The sequence below is a fragment of the Stegodyphus dumicola genome, chromosome 1 (assembly GCF_044657685.1).
Source record: "Stegodyphus dumicola isolate Sdum_Otavi_A_Nest chromosome 1, ASM4465768v1".
In the NCBI taxonomy this organism is placed as follows: Eukaryota; Metazoa; Arthropoda; class Arachnida; order Araneae; family Eresidae; genus Stegodyphus; species Stegodyphus dumicola.
In genome coordinates this window covers 194,332,261-194,346,739 of record NC_140768.1, presented here as the reverse complement: position 1 = coordinate 194,346,739, position 14,479 = coordinate 194,332,261, and the positions used below count along the sequence as shown (strand labels likewise).

General features: G+C 33.2%; 1 protein-coding gene across 8 annotated transcripts in view; it reads left to right on the top strand.

Moving 5' to 3' along the window:
• LOC118198053 (uncharacterized) overlaps positions 1 to 14,479 on the top strand; it is a 204,531-nt gene that overhangs the window by 140,236 nt on the left and 49,816 nt on the right. For all 8 annotated transcript variants that reach the window (XM_085824477.1, XM_085824460.1, XM_085824479.1 and 5 more), the window contains one exon: positions 7,624 to 7,728. In XM_085824477.1, coding sequence (XP_085680603.1) covers positions 7,624 to 7,728 — 105 coding nt within the window. The remainder of the gene's footprint in view (positions 1 to 7,623; positions 7,729 to 14,479) is intronic.

Below are 14,479 nucleotides of genomic sequence, written 5' to 3'. Positions count from 1 at the left end.
AGTACTTTGTTTGCAGGTTGTGAGACTCTTGTATTAACAGAACATCCGGATCTAATTCAAGAATAAGATCACCCAATTCATCCTTTTTGTTATTTAAGCCATTTGCATTCCAGGAAATAATTTTAAAGCTTCTCATATTGACGTTTTTAGGCATATTAAATGTAACTGCAGATTTTATCAATGATGTTAACTATGATGCTGATTTTGTCAATAGTAGATTTTTGTTTTTTCATTTCTTTTAGGCCTTCGGTTATTGTAGTCCATATAGTTTTTAAAGATCCAAGATTGAAAATTTCTGAGAGCGAATTATTTGCTTCTTGGGGTTCAGCGATGTGCACATTTTGATTATTTTCTAGATTTGTGCTGCGAGGAGGAAAATCTTCTTTATGCAGATTCCATGAATTTCTGATAGGAGGTTGGCTGGGAGTAAATTTTGATCTATTATGTTGAGATCTTGCTGGGCACTGAGAGAAATTTGCCGGATGTGGCCCTTTGCAGTGATAACACGTTGCTGGTTTATTCCTGTCAACAGGACAGTTTTTGGGTTCATGGTTATCTCCACAACGCACGCAAACCCAGTCTGTAGTACACAGAAGTGAACTATGAAAAAATTGCTAACATCAGTAGCACTGGGGTGGGCCGGGCTTCCGTTTCAAGTATTCAGCAGAAATATTCATATGTCCGATGTGTTTTAGCTCAGAGATTTTCGTGGCAGAGTCCGTTTTTGGAATGCAAATTAAAAAGAGCGGCATTGGTTTATTTTCTTTTCTATTACGCATTGAGGTTATATAGCTAACTTTAAATCCTTGGTTATTTAATTCATGGACGATATAGTTAGTGTTCATCGTAGTTGGTAAACCTCGGATAACAACTTTGAGGACTTTTTCATCAGGTAGTTGGAAAGTGTGAGCTTTTAGTTTAGTTTTTTCAATCATTTTTCGGATGTAGCGGTGAGTATCAATATCAGGGAGCTCAATACGTAATTTTTCACCTTTAAGTGTTCCCATAATCTTTTTGCCAGTTTGTTTGCTTAAATTAACAAGAAACTCATCAGCTTTAGTCACGTTATCCACTATAATGGGTGGGACTTTATTGCTATTACGAGATTGTCCTTCTGTTGAATGTTTGTTCTCTGTTGGTTTCTTTTTATTTATTTTGGATGTAGAAGCACTTATACCTTGCTGACTGATAGTTGGTTCCACATTATCCACAGATTCTTCAAGTTGCATGGTATCATCGTTTGATTCCAAGTGTTGAAATTAATTTTTAATTTTCAAATTACTGTCTTCATTTTCACTATCTGAAGAGTCGGTAGATCGTTTATAATGTCTTTTTCTTTGTTTAGAAAAAGCTCCTCCATTTTGTATGGATTCGCAGAATTGTTTTAAGTCTTGAATTTGTTTCAGAAGTTGATCATTATTGGTTTTAAGCTCGTTGATAGTTTGGGCAGCTTGTGCATTTTCTTGTTCATGAAGTTGATTAATTGCTTTTGCAAATAAAAGATGAAGTTCGTTTGTAATCTCAGTTGGACGTTCAGAAGGTGTTTGATTCAGAGCATTTTTGATATCAATGACAATTTGTCTGGTTGAAGAGGCATCATTATATAGAGTAATTTTATTACTAAAAAAAACATGAATCAGTTGCAATTCAGAAGTCACAATTGTGGAATTGTTGTTGGAAGTATCAGGTGACGTAGTAGAGGTGTTCATGTTTGCTATATGCGCAAACGCAGAACCTAGCTGAATAGAAGAACTGACATCCTTAGATGTCATGTGCACATAAGGAAAATTAGAGAGTTAAAAAAAGCTGTAAGCTATTAAAAATCCTGAATCTTTTCTATAGACTTACAAAAACAAGAAAGCAATCTAATGAGTTATACTTGCCAGTAAACAGGCACAACAGCTGTTATCCGTAGAACGGCAGGTGGTATTCCCAGTCGTATAAACGCAGGTGTGCGCTCCAAGTGAGATGAAAAGCAACCTTCTCTAATGACAGCACAAGAGGTTATCAATGAACAAACTTTGTGACACATTATATTTCACTTCTGTGGTGTAACGTAACTTGGGCCAGCATACTGTTGTGCATGCCTTGCCTGTCATTAAAGCATCCTTATAATTATGGCAGTGTAAAAACTGGGAAACTTAAAAAACAATAAATGCGTTCCTTAACATTTTGTATCTTTATTTTATTTTTAATAATATTTTGATGTTATTTATAAAATATCTAATAAATAGTTTGTCTGTAAATACTTATACCATTATTTAATTAATAAAACATGTTTTGAATGCCATGTGTAATGTACTTCATGTGCAGAATAATTTTTCCTGCTACTAAAATCAAACTGATAAAAATCACTTTGATTTTTTTGGAGGGGTAAGTAGCAAAGTAATATAACTTAACCTGTTCAGTGCCGCATTTTAACTTGAAGCGTTAAGAAAGAGGAAACAGAAACACATATTTATTGCTTGAAAGTTAGGATAGAGGCTTGGATAAATGCTGCTTCAAAAAATCAGTAGCCAAACCAGGCAATCAGAAAGAAAAAAGTTCCCAGAGAGAAACGAGTTAACTAGGAAGAGGCACATTGGTGCCAATATCTCGGCCCGAGTTAACTTGGGAGCAGCACTGAACGGATTAAAGGCAGTTTATATTATCTTATGATCATTATTCTGTCTAGTGTCTTACAGAAGTAGGTATGACATTTTTATTAACATTATGTTGAGATATTTGTAATCGCATTCTTACTGGTTAAAAGGAAGTATAGCTTTCTGTCAAGTTCGAAACATTCATTAGCTTTCAGCCAGGTCCGAGTTATTCTGAAACTTAAATCTCATTCTGTATGTTACTTTTGATTGGTTAGTTATTGTGTCTTGCTTATGATTTGTTAAACCATGATCTGTTGTAAAGTTATATATATAACCTTTGTAACCACTTATCACTCTTTAGTATTATTCTGTTATTCTGCTTGCTTAGTATTATTCTGCCTGTACTTATTTATCTGTGCTATTGCTTGTACTTAGTATTATTCTGCTTGCATGTAACTCTGCGTATTACTCTGCATATCTCAGTAATAAATATTTGTTTTGCGAACCACGGCATTTTCTATGTGATTTTGATTTGGTTTATTGTGAATGATGGCTTTTTCCGGAGGTGAAAGGGAAGCGTTTGGTGTAGCGCCATTTGATGGCGTTAATAACTTTACTGTTTGGTGTCGAAGAGTTCGAGCAGTATTTACGGCAAGGGAATTGGATACGTGTTTGGAAACAGAAGCAGTTGCGAACAGAGTTGCAGATGTTTTGAAATCAAAAAAGGCTTATGCCTTAATACTTGCCCTTCTAAGTGACAATGTTATTGCTTCTCTTCAACGTGAAGACACTGCATGTAAAATATGGAAGAAACTACAAGCTACTTATAGCGCTAAAGGTGCAGTGAGTCAAATTTTAACGCGTAAACGTCTAGCTACCATAAGGAAATCCAAGGATGTGTCAATGAGACAGCATATCGATAGCATAATGAACCTGGTGAGTAGTTTACGCGTCTCTGGCTCTGAAGTAAGCGATTTTGATATTATTATTTACATTTTAATGTCTTTGCCAAAAGAATATGAAAATATTAAGGCATCTCTAGAGAATCAGCCAAGCGATAATTTGAGTTTAGATTTTGTTACAAGTAGACTTATTGATTGTGAATCTCTTATGTTTGATTATAAAAATGAAAATAAGTATTCTAAACCAAATACAGATAACTCTGTTTTTATTAGTGCTCGTAAAGAATTGTTTTGTACTTATTGTAAAAGAAAAGGACATTCTGTTAAATTTTGTAGGAAAAAGAACTGCGTTTGTCATAACTGTGGGAAAACTGGTCATTTTAAAAATGAATGTTTTGATAATTCTAAAAAGCAGGCAAATTCAAATAGTATTAAGTATGCTTCCCCTGCAATATCTTTTATGGCTGGAAATCTTGTGCATGATCAATTTATTATTGATTCTGGTGCAACTTCTCATATGTCTTCTCACAAGGAATGGTTCACCTCAATTAAGCCTAAGACTGGAACTGTTAAGTGCGCGTCTAAGTCGGCGGTTTTACAAGTGGAAGGAATTGGTGATATTTGTGGTAAAACTAAGAATGGTGTTGAAATAATGTTAAAAGATGTTCTTTACGTTCCAAAATTAAACGGACAATCAATTTCTGTTAAAAATATTGAAGCAGCAGGTTTGAGTGTAATTTTTAAAAATGAAATAGTTTATATTGAAAACAAAAACAAGCGTTTTAGATTTGGATACTTGGATAAATGCGGACAATATTTTAGTGATTTTTCACCAAATTTATTTACAGCTTTAGCAGTAAAGAATGATGATTTATGGCACAGAAGGCTAGGACACTGCTGTGATCAAAAATTAAAACTGATGAATCTTCCTGCAAAAGAATCCTTTTGTGAAGTATGTGTTCGTGCCAAACAAAGTGCTTTGCCTATAGGAAAGGGTCCTCGCATAAAAGAATCCAAACCGCTTATAACTATACACACTGATATATGTAGTCCAATAGAACCTCAAACACTCCATGGGGAAAGGTATTTCATGACTATAATTGATGACTATTCGAGATTTATGGAAATCAGACTGCTCAAAAGAAAAAGTGACATTGCTGATGAACTCAAGCTATTCTTTAAATTGAATGCAACTGTTGCAAAACTGCGCTGTGACAATGCCAAAGAATATGTCAGTGGAGAATTGCATGAAGTTGCTAAAAGAGCAGGTGTAAAATTAGATCCTGCACCTCCCTATACACCTTTTCTAAATCGTGTTGCTGAACGAGCAAATAGAACTGTACTGGAAAAAGCTAGAGCAATGATACTTGAGGCAAAATTACCAAAATTCCTTTGGGGTGAAGCAGTACTTACGGCTGCTTACATAAATAATCGACTCCCAAATAGTTCAGTTGACAATCATGTTCCTTATTTTCTGAAGTATGGTGAAAATCCTGATTTAAAAAACATGCGTGTATTTGGCTGTGAGGCTTATACTCTAGTGCCACCATCGCAAAGAAAGAAACTAGATGAAAATTCTGTCAGAATGATATTTGTAGGTTATTCCACAATGGGATATCGTTTAATGATTCCAGAAACAAGACGCATCATTGTTTCCAGAAATGTTAAATTTAATGAAGAAAAGAAGAAAGTAGAAAATCAAAAATATATTTGCGATAGTTCTGATTTGAGTGAAAATGACAATGATGACATTAAAAATGAAGACAAATCAATTTCAGACACTGATAACGGCGAATTAAATGCTGCAAATAAGAAGGAGGAACAAAGAAAATCCTCAAGAGAAAAGAAACAGCCAGTTAGGTATCCTGATCCTGAGATTTACCAAGTAATGTTTGCACAAGACACTCTGACATTTGAAGATATTGTAAATCTACCACAAGTAGAACAAGAACCATGGAAAAGAGCTATGGACGAGGAAATGAAATCTATGGAAGATAACGATGTCTGGGATCTACAAAGTTTACCCCCTGATAAAAGAGCCATTTCCTGCAAATGGGTTCTACGTAAAAAACGAGATGGAACTTACAAAGCGAGGCTTGTTGCTCGTGGTTTTATGCAAAAAGAAGGCATAGATTATACAGAAACGTTTTCTCCAGTGATTAGTATGTGCTCTTTACGTTTAATCCTGGTAATTATCAATAATGAAGGTCTGCAAACTTTTACGTTAGATGTCAAGACAGCTTTCTTGAACGGTAAGTTAGATGAAACCATCTACATGGACCAGCCAAAAGGATATGATGATATGAGTGGTAAGAAATGTAAACTTAAAAAGAGTTTATATGGTCTTAAACAGTCTCCTCGACAATGATATCAGAAATTTCTTAATTTTGTTATTAAATTAGATTTTAAGCAATTGGACTCTGAACCATGTATTTTTATAAGAAATTTAAATTGTAAGAAAGTAATTATGGCTCTTTATGTAGATGACTTATTAATTGCAGGTTCAGATGTAAAAGAAACAAATATTATAATATCATTGTTATCAAATGAATTTAAAATGTCAAAATCTGAAAGTGTCTCGGAATTTTTGGGTATTAGACTGAAATTTGAGTCTGGTTGTTTATATTTAGATCAAAAACCATATATTGAAAAATTACTTGATAAATTTAAAATGTCTGATTGTAAAACAGCCCAAACTCCCATTCAACCAAAATCTACAGCAGCTGATTTTCAGAAGGGAAATGCATTTCATGGCCCATACAAAGAATTAATTGGATCTTTACTTTACTTAGCATATATCACAAGGCCAGATATTATTTTTGCAGTAAATTGCTTGAGCCAACTGCAGGAGCATCGTACTGATGTTGCCTGGTGTGCTCTAAAAAGTATTCTTAGGTACTTGAAAAACACCTTAAATTTAAAATTGCTATACAAAAAGGGTGATTTGGAAAGGGCAAACTTGTGTTTGTATGTAGATGCAGATTGGGGGGGGGGGAGATACTCAAGATAGGAAATCAATTACTGGTTATTTTGTAATGCTTTCAAACTGTCCTATTATGTGGTGCTGTAACAAGCAAAAGTGTATTGCACTTTCATCAACAGAAGCTGAAATAATTGCTTTATGTAAAGGTATTCAAGATGTTTTATGGATAAAAAATGTAGTAAATGAAATTTCCAGTGTTAAAAATGTTTATATTTTTGAGGATAACCAGTCATGTATCAAAAGTATTGTTAATGAAAACTTTTCAGGTAGGTTGAAACATATAGATATAAAATAAAGTTCACTCGTAAGACTGTTAAGGAAAATAATATTAGAATTGAATATGTACAATCAGGTTTACAAATTGCAGATATGTTAACTAAGGCTTTGTCCAAAATAAAATTCTATGAACTGTTATCTTTAAGCTGTTTAAAAATTGTGCAATTCTTTTATGTTTTGTATAATGTGCGATTAAGGGGGAGTGTTGAGATATTTGTAATCGCATTCTTACTGGTTAAAAGGAAGTATAGCTTTCTGTCAAGTTCGAAACATTCATTAGCTTTCAGCCAGGTCCGAGTTATTCTGAAACTTAAATCTCATTCTGTATGTTACTTTTGATTGGTTAGTTATTGTGTCTTGTTTATGATTTGTTAAACCATGATCTGTTGTAAAGTTATATATATAACCTTTGTAACCACTTATCGCTCTTTAGTATTATTCTGTTATTCTGCTTGCTTAGTATTATTCTGTTATTCTGCTTGCTTAGTATTATTCTGCCTGTACTTATTTACCTGTGCTATTGCTTGTACTTAGTATTATTCTGCTTGCATGTAACTCTGCGTATTACTCTGCATATCTCAGTAATAAATATTTGTTTTGCGAACCACGGCATTTTCTATGTTTAACACATTCTAATATTAAGAAATTAATGTTCTCAGTAATAACCAAAGTGTTAGATGGGAGATTTTTAGAAAATCCCTTTACCGTGTTCTGTACATAACTATAAGCCTTAGTGCTTCCACCAGTAAAACACTTTAATACACATCAGCATAATGTAACTTAATTATTATGTGGACTTTTTAGAATTTTCTAAAATCTAATGACTTTTTTTCTTTTGATTGAAGTAGTTTATATATCTTATTTTTTAATTTTGTTTCAGAATTTTGACATTGAAAAATTATTTTTATCACCTGAAGAAAATGCTGTTCTAAGTGTAACTGATGAGAAACTTAAAAGAAAATCTTCAAATCTTCAGGCAAAAGAGGTTTGTCATAAAGCTTCACAACATTACATAGTGATATAATTTCATCAATGACGAGATATTAGCCCACAGAAGAAACCACACAGTCATGATTGCCCACAGGGCAAAAACCCACACAGTGGATAAAAGCATTTATTGATAAATGCCTACAATTATAAAAACCGGCACAGATATATATGTTATGCACAAGAAAATAGTTCTTGCATTATTTTCAGCTTATGCTGAAATTATGCAGCAAATTCTTATGTCAAAATTTAGTGTGCTTCAAAATAGAAACATGTTCTCAAAACTACGCATTGTATTTAAATTTTTTTAAAATTGTATGTATAAATATATATATATATATAACTTCTATTAATATATTTTAACCTTGAATAACTCTGACCAGAGAAGAATACAGGAGGTGCTGGTCCTACAGCTTTCTTTGAAATGTATAAAATTATAAACTGTATAAATTGCTTGTAAATATGCATCCTGTACAGAGAGTAATTAATTTAAATTCTTTAATAGTTGCAGAAAATTTTTTTGTGTATTGAATTTAATATGCAGAAAGAAGAATTAAAATTGATTTTTTTTTCAGCAAAAGAGAGAGTATCCTATTGTAATAAAAAAAAATAAGTGTGTGTGCAATTAGAAATATTGTTATGATAGTGAATTAGAGCAAGGTTTCAAGTAATTTAATTAAATATTATGCTTTAGTAAGCTATTACATTTTAACTATTATGATTTTCATAATTTAATATCATTGCAACTTGAAAATTTTCATTTAATCATTATAACAATTGTCTGCAAAATTTTCAGAAGTATTAATATTTATTTTAAATTACTTCTAAGGTACACCACAATGATATTTTTCATTGTAATTTAAGTAGACACCCTTAGTATGCTTTACTGAATCCAAGTAATCCATACTTATTCATATCCATTTTCATGATGGGGAGAAGAGGAAAACAATCCATAAAATTTGGAAAATAATAAGTGAAATAAAGTTAAAGCTTCACACTTATCATCAAAGCATTATAGCTAACTGCTTAATCAGTAAGCAGATCAATTCACATTCTTTGCATTCACATAAATACAGTCAAAATCATTAATCCGGACGCCCATAATCCAGAATGATCTATAATCCTGGCGTTGACGCATGCGCGTAATACCTTTACACATGTGCATAATACGTTTATGCATGCGCGTTTAATGTATAACGGACGATATAAGCTAAGCTAAAATTATCTATTTCAGTTAATGTTGCAGATTGCGTTGTTCCTTAATCTTCGAATTGAATCCGGCTTATTATTTTTTGCAGACTGTTAGAGCAATTTTATAAAAGCAAGCTTGAATTTTCGATTATGTCAAATAGAATTTCTGATGCTGGAGCTGCCAAAGGATCTACAAAGCGAAAGCATGTTTCGATGTCCATCAAACAAAAAGTGGAATTGCTGCAAAAAATTGATAAAGGCATATCCGTCTCAAAATTATGCGAGGAGTATAACATTTGAAAGTCAACTGTATATGACATAAGCAAAAAGAAAAAGGAACTTTTTGAATTTTTTGTGGATTCTGACACATCACTTGCAGTGAATAACAGAAAAAGGGTCTGTTATGCTAAAAGTGATGATCATGACAAAGTGTTGATTGAATGGGTCAGACAGCATCGCAGCGAGGGCGGGCCATTGACGGTTCCAATGGTAATGGGTCAAGCCAAAATATTTCATGAAGACATGAACTTAAATGGAGAGTGCACATATTTGACAGGTTGGTTAACCAAATTTGAAAATCGCCATGGTATAAGACAATGAAAAATTTCAGGTGAAAAATCTTCAGCTGATACTGAAGCTGCCGAACAATTTGCAGATGATTTCATTGAATTCATTACTAGTGAAAAATTATCTGCAGAACAAATTTACAATGCTGATGAAACTGGTCTTTTCTGGCAATATGTACCGTGAAATACCTTGGCAACCTCTACAGAAAAGGCTCCAACTGGTGTCAAAGATTCTAAAGCGTGACTAACAATTTTAGCGTGTGCAAATACTGCAGGAATGCACAAGTGCAAACTTTTCGTAATGGGAAAACATGCACGACCTTGAGCGTTTAAAGGAGTAACGATTTTCCCTGTTATATATCGTGCAAATAAAAGAGCATGGATGACACAAGTGTTGATGAATGATTGGTTTGAAAATCATTTTATACCCGAGGCTCGGCGACATTTGAATTCGATTGGTTTACCTGATGACTCAAAAATATTCCTGATTGTTGATAACTGTTCTGCGCATACTTCACTTAAAGTTTTAGTGAAAGATAATGTATCCGTATTATTCTTCCCTCCAAATTGTACATCTATCATTCAGCCTATGGATATGGGAATAGTGCACGTGCTGAAATGAAAATATAAAGCAGCATTTTAAAAATCTATGTTAAATTTCTTGAACAGTGGCAAGACTATTCAAGACTTTTTGAAATTTTCTAGCATAAAATCTGCTGTGTGGAGCATCGCAAGATCGTGGGAGGATGTGTCTCCAGAAAGTGCTTGGCATAATTTATGGCCATCTATCATATTTCATGGTGAGGAGGATGAAGATGATAGCCGCGAATTTGAAGGTTTTCGGACATCGCAAACTAAAGGTGAAATTTTCCAGTTATTGGATTTTGTAAAGAAATGTGAAGAAGCGGTGATAAATGAAGATGATATAAAAGAAGTTTTTCATTGCGACGACAATGCCCGAATCATCAGTCAATTAATGGACAGCGAAATCTGTAGTATGGTTCTAGATCCAGAAAATATCGCTTCCGATAGTGAAGAAAATGACAGAGAGGTTATTGACAAATTAGTTGGTATTCTCGACACAGCAATTATAGGACTTGAACAGCGGAACTTTGTAACTGAACAAGAAATTATGTCTGTTTATAGAATTAAAGAGAAAGTATTATCACATAAAACGAAGCAACCTAAACAATTTACATTGAAATAAATGTTTAATAAAGTAAACAAATAAATATTAATCTTTTTTTTTTTTTTTTTTTTTTTTTTTTTTGTAAATATTGATACCCTTTAGACCATAATTGCTCTTCATTTCATAAATTACGGTTTCATATTTTTAATTTTATACTTTCTGCATGCCATCTTACCAGATTTCAACTGATGATCTATAATCTGGGAAAATCAATAATCTGGAATCGCCGAAGTCCCGACGAGTCTGGATTAAAGACTTTTGACTGTATTGTGAAACACACTTTTCATTTGTTAGGTTGCTATCTTAGATGAGTAAGACTGCATTGTAGAGTTTATCTCTTCCATATATACCAAGCACACTTTTGAGACATCAAAAATCAGTTTCATAGGACTCAGTTACTCCATTTATTGTAATTACAAACATAAATACATTTTATATTAATAACACTTATGATTTGCATTGATAACAGTTATGTGTTTGTTTACTTATGTGGGCTTTCCTTCTTGTGGATATTTGTCATGTAGGGTATCATGACTGTGCAATATCTTCTATAGGTTTTTGTCTGGGAACCAGTTTCATCAACATTTTTATGCAGTTGTTTATAACAGTCACTCTTTGTAAAGTGTTCTGTATCAGAGGTTTGTATTTTAATTAGCTTAAGTAAATAAGAATTTTATTATAGTTTAATTAAGAGATTGATATTTAGTCATTAATTAATTTAATAACTTTGTATGTCATAAATATTGATGCTATCTCACACTCAATTTTGTCATTGTAAAGCATATTATTATCTGTAAAGAACTCAATTTAATATTCTTTGCATGTATTATTTAGATTAAAGTGACCTCCTTAATTAGACCTAAATAGATCCCATTCTTGTAGACCTATTTGGTTGAAACTTGGTACATATACATTATATGGACCATGGGGAAAAGAAAACTGCATTAAAAAGCAATAGTTCAAATTTCGACTTCCAGGTGAGAAGAAAGGCACATGAAGAACAGAAAACACAAACTTTATTTAATCACAGCATTTGTTGAATGTGTATTCCATTTGCAACAAACACATGTTGAAAGTGTGTTATAGCATGTTCAACAGTAGTGTGTTTCTCAATCAGTTGCAGCAACATGACATGTTATGCTTGCTTTCAATTTAGACATAGTCTGTGAGCTTCGTGCACAAATTCAATCTTCAGAAATTTCTATAATCAGAAGTCACAGGAGTTCAAGTCTGGAGAGCAAGGAAGTCAAGCAGTCAGAAATTTTCTCTAAAGTGAGCATGAAGTTGTACCCTCACTGGTCCAGCAATGTGAGGTGGTGCACCATGTTGCATTAGGATAGTAGTCTCTAATCTTATTCTTGGAATGCAAGAATGACTTGCTACTGAAGAAGTTCACTGAAACAAGCAGCCACAATGGAACACCTTTGAGGACCTTGAGAAATGTCCTCCTCAAAGTACAAAAGGCCAAAGAATGAAATCAGCAGTAAAACCACACCATGCAGTATTGTAATAAGGATGCAGAGACTATTCATACACAACATTAGGACTTGCAGTGCACCGTATATAACAGTTTTAAGTATTAACTTTTCTATAGGGTAAAATGCAAGTTGTCGAACCACAAAATGTTCCAGGGTCATGCATTGTCAACAGCTATTCTGGCCAAAAGATAGCTAGCAGAATCAGTCTATTTGTCACTGTCGTCAGGATGCAGTTCTTTCAGAATCTGGATCTTGTATGGGTACCACTTTGCAATGGATTGCAGAAACTTTTATATTGTCAACCAAGAGAGAGAGAAATCATGCGACACCATTCAAGCACTTGTCTGAGAATACTGAGAATTGGATACTCTTTCGACCACAGTAAGAGCGACATCTTCCACAGTTTCATTTGAAATCCATTTCCGTCCTCTTACTCGGAGCACACACAACTCCCCAGTCTTTTCAAATTTAGTAATCATACATTTCCAAACCCTGCCTCAACATAGGCCCTTTTTATAAACCTTTCAAGCATCGATATTTTCTCACTTCAGTTGCTGCTGTACTGATAAGTTAATCAGTAAAGCTCAGTTTTTCTTCTCTAGGGTTGTGGTATAAAAAGATTTTTTTTTAAATGTTCCAAATTTGCATAATATTCTTTCTGCATTATTTCTGTTGGTCGAGATTTGAACTACTATTTTTCATTGCAGTTTTCTTTTCCCCATAGTCCATATAATATGTATACCAAGTTACAGTGAAATAAATCTACCCGAACGAGCTCTACATTAAGTCTGAATAGGTAACTTTAATTATAACCTCTCTGTATGTTACCTGTTATAACATATGTTCACTGACAAGCTATTTTTCTCTTCAGTATCAGGCTGTTCAATGAAAAAATTTGTGTGCTCTAAAAACTTTCAAAACTTTTATGAAATTTGTGCTTTTGGCTATCACTGTTATCTGTCTTAAAAAAATAAATTACAGAATGGATTTGACATGTGAATATTTGAAACTAATGTTTAATAAGTTCAAAGTAGGAAATTTAACAAAGCTATTTTGAGAAAATTTGTGCAAACTGTATTCTTTAATACAGTGAAGAAATGATTCCGTCACTTCTTAACCCTTTCGCTGCATATCCCACGATTTCCATTGGCAAAATAGAAGTAGCACAATTTGAGCAACCAACCATTTCCGTGGGGATGCATTCTTTCTGTCCATTTAACTGCGCAACCCACTCTTTTTCTGTTCATGGTTTCATTTCAGCTTTTCTGTGATGTTTAATTGTTTATCCAGATTTGGATTAACAGATGACATTAGTCGTCCATGTTTCTGAGAAATATACAAGCATGTTTTTGCTCCATTTGGCACGATCCTCTTAAAGCCCGAAGATGTCTGGCAGGATGTGTTTCTCAAGTGATATAACCTACATTCCTGACAATATTTACGACACCGATAGCAGTTCTGACTCTGATTTGAAGTATACTAAAGATAAATATAGTGAAACTGATGAGAATTTCTCGGATTTCTCTGTGGCTAGTGATGAATCTGAAGATTCATTTTCTTTTCAAAACAATCGACAGGAATGCAAAATATTCCACCAGCTCTTTGCTTCATTTACTTTTCTTGGCAATGACTGTGGAATGCTTATATCCTTTATAAAAAGGATAATCCATTGCAAAATACAACACATCTGTTTGAAAATTATTCCGCTAAGCATTTAGAAGTATTCGGATGGAAATTCGAGCATTTACCCTGGCAGATTCAGTTCAACTCTCAGTCCCATAAGACTAACTGCTCCACATTTTGATAGCCATATACACTCAATCCCATCAAGAAAAGGCTCATAGACAGTGTGCTGTTTGTGGCTATAAAAATCTGAAGTAAGCAAAAAAATTCGCAAAGAAACGCGAATTTGGTGCAAAGATTGCAAGGTAGGACTTTGCCTCGAGCCTTGTTTCAAAGTTTATCATGCTAAACTTTATTTTTTAAAAATGTTTTGTAAGTATTTTGCACGTTTTCATTAGTATATATGTTTTACCTTTGTATTTCATAAAATAAATCAGAATTTGAAGGAGAGTGATTTTTCAAAATTTTGCTTATATATGATTATTCTTAAATTTCAATTTTCCGACAACCTTTTTTTTTATGATCTAATTCTATATTGGGAAAAAAAAAAAAAAATATTTTGTATATTTTCACTTTAAAATGTATGTAGATTTGAAATATGTAATTAAAAAAATATGCAACATTTAAACCTATTTTGCATAAAAATATTATGCAGCGACGAGGTTAATAGGGGAACTGCATTCTTTCACGCAATCTCAGTTT